Raw genomic sequence first — 7,528 nt, 5'->3', positions numbered from 1 at the left:
AAACTGGTCTAGTTCTAAACATTCTTATTATTTATTTCTTTATTTCCTTTCCAAGGAAAAAAAAGAAGAAATGAGAAAAGGAAAACTTACATATACTCTATCATTTTCTCAAAAACTCCGACGGACAAATCATGTTCCTCAATGCATGGGAGTGTATCATCAGGTAAACAATCTCTCCCTTCCAGAAAATCCTTCATGCGTGACAACCTCGCTTTAAAATATTCAGACCTTGATGCTAAGACAACTTGATGGCAACGAAAGATCTTCTTATCAACTCTGACACAAACATCTGCCAGATCATCTTCATACTCACTCATCTGCATTGAACTGACAAGGCATACAAGACCATCAACATCAAGATTCAGGTTCTGTTCTCTGTTGGAATTCACAAGAGAAATTTGAAGGATTTTATGCAAAGCATTTGGAAGACGGTCCTCTTCTGGGAGAGAGATTCCCTGCAAGATGAACCGCTTTTGGGAGTTATCCACGTCCCTTAGTGCTTTGTACTCGGCATATTTTTGATGAGTCAATTCTTTCTCGAGAACTTTCTGAAGTGAATGGCATTTGCAAACTTTGCAAATTCTGACAAGATCTTCCATGTCATCTACTGCTATATCAAGTCTGTCGGAATAAAAGAAGTGGATGAGGCTATAAAGAGCATGATAAGACAACTTTTCCCTTGAGAACCGTATTTCCTTTCTATCCTTCCACTCAGTCCGAAATTTCTTGTTGAAGAAAGGTGACCGTGCAGTCAAGATTACTCTGTGAGCTTCAATAGGCCTTCCATGCGCATAGAATACAACATCCGGAGGAAAGTGGCTGGGGCTGGATCCTCCATTTGATGAATTACCTATTAATTATCCCAGACCACCATGTCATTTTTGAGTGCATGAAGACAATCTGGACAAAGAATCAGAGAGTGTGATATATGCATACAGCAAAAGAACCAAAGAAGTAGTACAACCACACTCTCCAAATCTAACGGAATCTGACTAACAGAATATCCAGTGATTAGCTCGTGTAAGAAAACCGTAAGCAATAATGATGAAATCGGATAAAAACACCATTAGAAAAAGTCATGAGTTCCCTATTATGGAAGATCTAATAAGTACTAATCTATCTAGTTATACAATCACGTACAATGCAAGAGGCTTCACCAGGCATATAGTGAGAGAAGTTATTCTCAAGCCAAGGTTGAGTGATCAAATTCAGTGTCTAAAAGATTCAACATATGGAAAGCTGAAGTACAGATCTCAGCAACAGACGAGGAGATTTAAGATTATTACACTAATCATAGTGCAATAGCTAGTCAAGAAGTCATATTAGCAGACTGTATTTATTTTTGTATTTAAGTTACTTCTGGTAGTCTAGTAATTTCTTCCCATGTACTGAGATTCCCAAGTAGCAAGGATTGTGAATTCAAGGCCAAATTCCTTTAAATTGTGGTTTCTCAGCATTCAAAGTGGACTTCCTTTTTTAACAAAAATAATAAGTAGCTTTCCACAAGATTTTCTAATAGGCAGCTGCAGGAATAATTTGGAACAGTTTTTTCTCCATTATTGGACTGCTCAAGACTAGTTGAATATGTTCACATTACAAGGATAAATTGCAGCTCAATATGCCGTATCAAATGAGATTTAAACCAGCAATACCTAAAAATAATGGATTATTGTGCAGAGTGAACACTCCCGACATGTCATGTGATTTTGATTTTTGGCAGAATGAACTGTCTTTAGATTATAGGGTTCAAAGAGTTTGTGAACCTTCTGAATGCCTTTGCTCTATGTGCTACTTGCAGATGGCTATTTTGTTGACCCCTTTCTAAATGATCACATTTCTCTTTCTGTTGTAATCTTTTTTTTCTTATTTATAGTCCCAACTCCTTGATACATTTATGCACCAATCTCGGCTTCTATCATGTCTTAACCTGGATACTGAAAAAGAAAGAAGAAGCTGGAGCAACGCCAGCTCAAACGATTTAGAGAAACTTAAGTGCCAGGACATTGTGTATTCGGATAGAGAACTCCAATGTCGTGAATACTACAACGTACTCACCCATTAAGAAGAATGTTCCAATTTCTAAATAAGCCTCAGAAATGAGATTGTCTAGCTTCCTAGGACCAGTCAGGTAATTCCCATATTAGTATGTCCTGAAGTGCTCGAATATCATTGTTTAGAAATTAAAAGTCAACGGATATCAAAGACAAGCAGATTAAACTTAAATCCTACAAAGGGTTCTAAAGTCCTATACCCAAATGAGATTGGTCAGTTCACATAAAAGCCCAGTACTCCATACTTCAGTCTCAAAGTTAGACCATTTTCCCTTCCTCCAGTGGCGGATATTATCTCAAGGCATTTCTACTTCTTGTACATAAAAAAAGAAAATACTGTGTCCCAAACTATTTCGGACTGAGGCATATCAGTTCTCAACACACACACACACACACACATCCAGGCATGGATAACCAAAGATAATCAAATTCAGTACTATTACAAAAAGAATAAGCAGGAATATAAAGTTCAATATGCCCACATACCCGAAATAGGGACTTGACCTTCGGATTGTTCCAAATAGTTCCTATTAGCCCAACAAGCCAAAAAGGTATCTCTTAAAGCAGCTTGCAACGGGCCAAGCGGCGGAGGACGAGCTTCAAAGGCTTTAAGCAATTTCCTAACTTTAAGATTAAGGGCAGCGTAATGACAACGGTCACCATCAAAAGTATGTTCAGAACAAATAGCACCACTCTCCAATAACATTCGGGCAGCGTCAAGGTGACCGGCAAGACAAGCATAATAAAGTGCCACTGAATCCCATTGGTCTCTGGCATTCACGTTAACACCTAACTCTAAAAGGTACTTTAGTCGGTCGACGTCACCGGCTCTTGACGCTTCGAAAACGTCGCCGTATGGGACTTTTTTTAAGGGTAGACATGATTTGAAATCCTCGGGGTTTAAGTCTATGTCGTCGAGGTCAGACATAGTAGTGAAAACGTGTGAAGACATGATTTTGAGGTTGTTGAATTTGAGGGGTTTCAGCTTGAATTTTGGAGAGGAGGAAGAAAACGGGTAGTTCCAAAGATTGAGGAACAGGGGACGCTACGGCATTGGAAAATGAAGAAGTTTGTGTTGCAGAACTAAGAGGATTGAGAAGGAAAACAGTGGAAAATCAAGAGTGTTGTCGGTTTATGACTGTAAACTTTGCTAATTGCCTTGCCTGGGCCGGCCGATTCCGAATAGTGGGCTTCGGTCTGTACAAATAGGGAAACAAATCAGAAATAGCCTGATTTACGTTGATAATTTTAAAAAATAATCGAATTTTAGTTATTTTTTATATAAAAATAAAATTTGAACAAGAACATTCTTGAAAATAATCGAATTTTAGTTACTTTTTATATAAAAATAAAATTTGAACAAGAACATTCTTGAAAATCTAAAAATATTCCGGCATAATATGTTGAAGGTCGATTTTTTATATATGAGATTCCAGCATAATGTGCTGGAATTTCATAAAGTACTTCCAACATAATATGCTAGAAGTTTATACGAAAGAGCTCCATAACCCAGCATATTATACTGGAACTTTCTATTTTTCAGCTTCGGTATTTTTTTCCAAATTGTATATCGGCATAAAATAGTTGCTATTTTTCAATGACTTTGCAAACGCTGGCTATTTTTATATTAATCCGTCTGAAAACTAGCTACCCGTGCTATTTTCACGGTGATACCAGGTAGCCGCTTCCTGGGCTGCTGTTTTTTTTTTTTTTGGTTTCCCACCCGGTGTCCGGTATCCGCATTGGAGCCCGACTATATCCGGATTCGTGCCGCGTAGGGCCCCTTTCGGGGGGAAGCGCTCCCTACCAAGGATTTTTCCATACCTAGGGCTCGAACTCGAGACATCTGGTTAAGGGAGGAGCTCCTGGGCTGCTGTTTAGAAAATGGGATTGCTACACAAATAGCTAGCTAAATTTAAAGTTTACTTTTTCTAATCAATATACATAGACTATATATATNATATATATATATATATATATATATATATATATTATGCATACGATGTTATTTTTAATTTAATAGATTAGCTACGCGTCTGTTTGAGTGAATTTTTCTTAGAAATATAGCCCGTATTTGTAAAGTAGTTGAAAAATAATCACAACTTAAAAATGTGGCAAAGTAGTTGAATAATAGTCACACTGTATAGGGTCAAATTTGACCGTCAACGCCAATGGGTACGCCCAGTGAGTATACGTCAACTAACGTAAGGGTACGACTTGGACGTGGGGACAAAAGCGACATCGTTAAAGACTTAGTGTCTTCACTAGGAAAACGTTACCTATTTTTGTATCTTTTTGATTATTTCGAGGGAGGTCTCCTACTATATAAGGGAGACCTTCACATTGCTAAAAAAGGAGGGATTCTGGAATTAAATACAACTCTCTCATTTTCTCCTACTCTCTCTCTCTCTCTCTCTCTCTCTCTCTCTCTCTATCTATCTCTAACGAATACTCTCTTGAGCTCATATTATCATTTTACACTATTAGATCTACAACAACAACTTCATTTTTCATCTCTAGGTCTATTATATTTGATTACGATTTACCCTTTCCTACTTTTGATTGTTTTTAAGCTTGCAAAGTATATCGATAACTTTTGAGCCAAATAATTTGGCGCCGTCTGTGGGGTTCGAGAATTAAAATCATAGTATCCACCTAGAGAGCAACCAACTACCAGTCTCTACACCACACGAAAACAAAAGATGGCTGAAAATAACACCAGAATGAAAGCAATAGTGGGTGTTACAGCCAATCTCCTTGATCCTCTCAACGAGGCCGGTGACGAGGGCATTTTGAATGCAACCCCTAGCATCACGCCAGGTGCAGAGATCTCATCTTCCCCATCCGAAGATCTGACGATCTTGCATGAAAAAGGAGCTTCCACATCTGCGGCTAAGGAAGCACCCCCGGTGGTCAAGAAGCTACTGGAAGAATGGCTAACAAGCACTCTAAGTGGCTTGGTTGAGAAGTCACCGCAAAGTAACGTCAGGTGTATACCAACGGTAGGTACCACTGCTGCCGTGGGTGAACCTGAAGTTGCACGAGCAAATGACAAACCCATCGAGGCACAGATCAATGACGGCACGCTAACAGCCATCTTAAAGAAGATGGAAGAAATGGAGAATGAAAACAAGGCACTCCGCGACCAAATGAAAGAACATCAGGAGAGGGTAGACAAGATTCCCGGTGCTCCCAAGTTGCTACCAAAATGCGACGTGGGGAGGTTCGTTGAACAACCATACACTGAAGAAGCTGCCCCTCACCCTATCCCAAAAACCTTCAAGATGCCACCCTACTTGAGGGTATATGACGGAATCACAGATCCCGAGGATCATTTGATCCACTATGTCACTGCTGTAAAGGGCAACGACCTATCAAAAGAACAGGTACCATCGCCGCTGCTGAAGAAGTTTGGTGAGACGTTGACAGGAGGGGCCCTAACGTGGTACTCTCAGCTACCAGCTAAGGCGATATCAACGTTCGAGGAAATGGCGGATAAGTTCGTCACCGCCCATGCAGGTGCAAAGAAAGCGGAAGCAAGGGTCAACGACATCTTCGCCGTCAGGCAAACCGCAGGGGAGGGACTCAGGGACTTCCTAGCCAGGTTTAATAGGGTAAGGATGAGTCTACCAAACGTATCGGAAGGTATGGCAGTCGCCGCTTTCCAGAATGGGCTAAACAGGGATGGTTCGAGGGCAACCAAGAAGCTACTAAGCCGCCTCATGAAATATCCCCCTACCACATGGGAGGAAATCCACAACGCCTATTACGCTGAGGTACGAGCGGACGAGGATGATCTTAATGGGCCGACCCAACGGCTAACAACGATACACTAAACAAGGAGGGATCGACACAATGAAGGACGGCGAGAACAACTCCCACGCTCCAACAAAGACCGACACCAGCCATACACCAGATCCTCCCATCCACCACCAAGGCATACAGACGCGCTACAACGACATGTCGCCCCACTCCGAAACGAAAGAGGTACGCCTCCTTTATTATCCGCCCATAACTTTTGTGTGTCTCCTTCAGAAATAGTGTACGCACTGGAGAAGCTGGGCTCCAAAGTGCAGTGGCCGCAGAAGATGAAATCAGACCCTGTCACGAGGAAATCAAACGTCCTATGTGAGTTCCATCAGGAACGGGGACACAAAACCGAAGACTGCATAGGCCTACGGCACGAGGTGGTCAGGATGCTGAACCAGGGATACCTGAGGGAATTACTCAGTGACAAAGGGAAAATCAACTTGGGACGCAGACGGGAACAACCCCACGGGCCGCCGAAGCCGCCCTCCCCAGCACGCACGATAAACATGATCGTCGGAGGCGGCGACGACATAACGATCAATCACGTCAAGTTCGCCACCACGCACAAACTAAAGTGGACCATCGCCCATGAACGGTATGACGACTTCGAAGATAGTATCACCTTCGATAAGTCTGATGCCGACGGTTTGTCTTTCCCTCATTACGATGCTTTAGTTATCACTTTACGTATTGCTGATAAAGATGTTAAAAGAATCATGATTGACGACGGAAGCGGCGCCTGTATTATCCACCCGAGGGTCCTCGTACAAATGGGACTCGAGGATAAGGTAATACCGCGTTGCATAACACTAACTGGTTTTAACAATGCAGTGGAACGGACATCCGGAGAAATATCACTGCCCGTTTTAGCAGGAGGAGTCACGCTGGAAACAACTTTCCACGTGATGAACCAGGAAACGGCGTACAACGTCATCATAGGGCGCCCGTGGATACACGCCATGCGAGCGGTCCCTTCAAGCCTTTACCAAGTGATCAAATTCCCTACCCCATGGGGAGTATTCAGCAATCGAGGCGAGCCGCGCACCGCACAGGAATGCTACAAAATAGCTCAAGATTGCGCCCACACCCAACAGCTAAAGGGGGCGAGCGCGGAGGCATAGCAATTAGATGTGTCAGGGACTAAGGTCAACCCGACAACGGACACCATTAGAGACCCCGACGTCGTGGAGGCCTGTAAAGCAATGGTCGAAGATCTCGACCTTGTCCAATTGGACGACACCGACCTTACGAAGAAAGCCTACATCGGGCACGGCCTCGCTAACCCAAGTAAGTATCGTGAATTCCTAACTAACCATGCAGATTTGTTCGCTTTTTCCCATTCAGATATGCCGGGAATCCCGCGAGACATCGCCACCCACAAGCTGAATGTCGATCCATTACATCCGCCCGTGCGACAGATGAGAAAGAAATTCAACGCCGCTATCAATGAAGCGGTCAGTGAGGAAGTAGACAAGTTACTGGCCAACGACTCCATCAGAGAATCGAAGTACCCCCAGTGGGTCGCCAATGTCGTCATGGTCAAAAAGAAAAATGGGAAGTGGAGAATGTGTGTGGATTTCACCGATCTGAACAAAGCATGCCCAAAGGATTCATTCCCACTACCCCACATCGACCAATTGATCGACGCCACCGCAGGACATGAACTG

The 7,528-nt window shown here is 42.6% G+C and overlaps 1 protein-coding gene across 1 annotated transcript in view; it reads right to left on the bottom strand.

Moving 5' to 3' along the window:
• The window catches only part of LOC109226640 (BTB/POZ domain-containing protein At2g04740), a 5,221-nt gene extending 1,984 nt beyond the window's left edge, over nucleotides 1-3,237 (bottom strand). Inside the window, exons 1-2 of the mRNA XM_019391460.1 lie at nucleotides 2,538-3,237; nucleotides 91-850 (exon numbers count right to left, since the gene is read on the bottom strand). Of these exons, the coding sequence (XP_019247005.1) occupies nucleotides 91-850; nucleotides 2,538-3,003 (1,226 nt within the window). The 5' untranslated portion in view covers nucleotides 3,004-3,237. The remainder of the gene's footprint in view (nucleotides 1-90; nucleotides 851-2,537) is intronic.

Source organism: Nicotiana attenuata, chromosome 6 (genome assembly GCF_001879085.1).
Source record: "Nicotiana attenuata strain UT chromosome 6, NIATTr2, whole genome shotgun sequence".
Taxonomy (NCBI): Eukaryota; Viridiplantae; Streptophyta; class Magnoliopsida; order Solanales; family Solanaceae; genus Nicotiana; species Nicotiana attenuata.
This window is presented reverse-complemented; position numbering and strand designations above follow the sequence as displayed.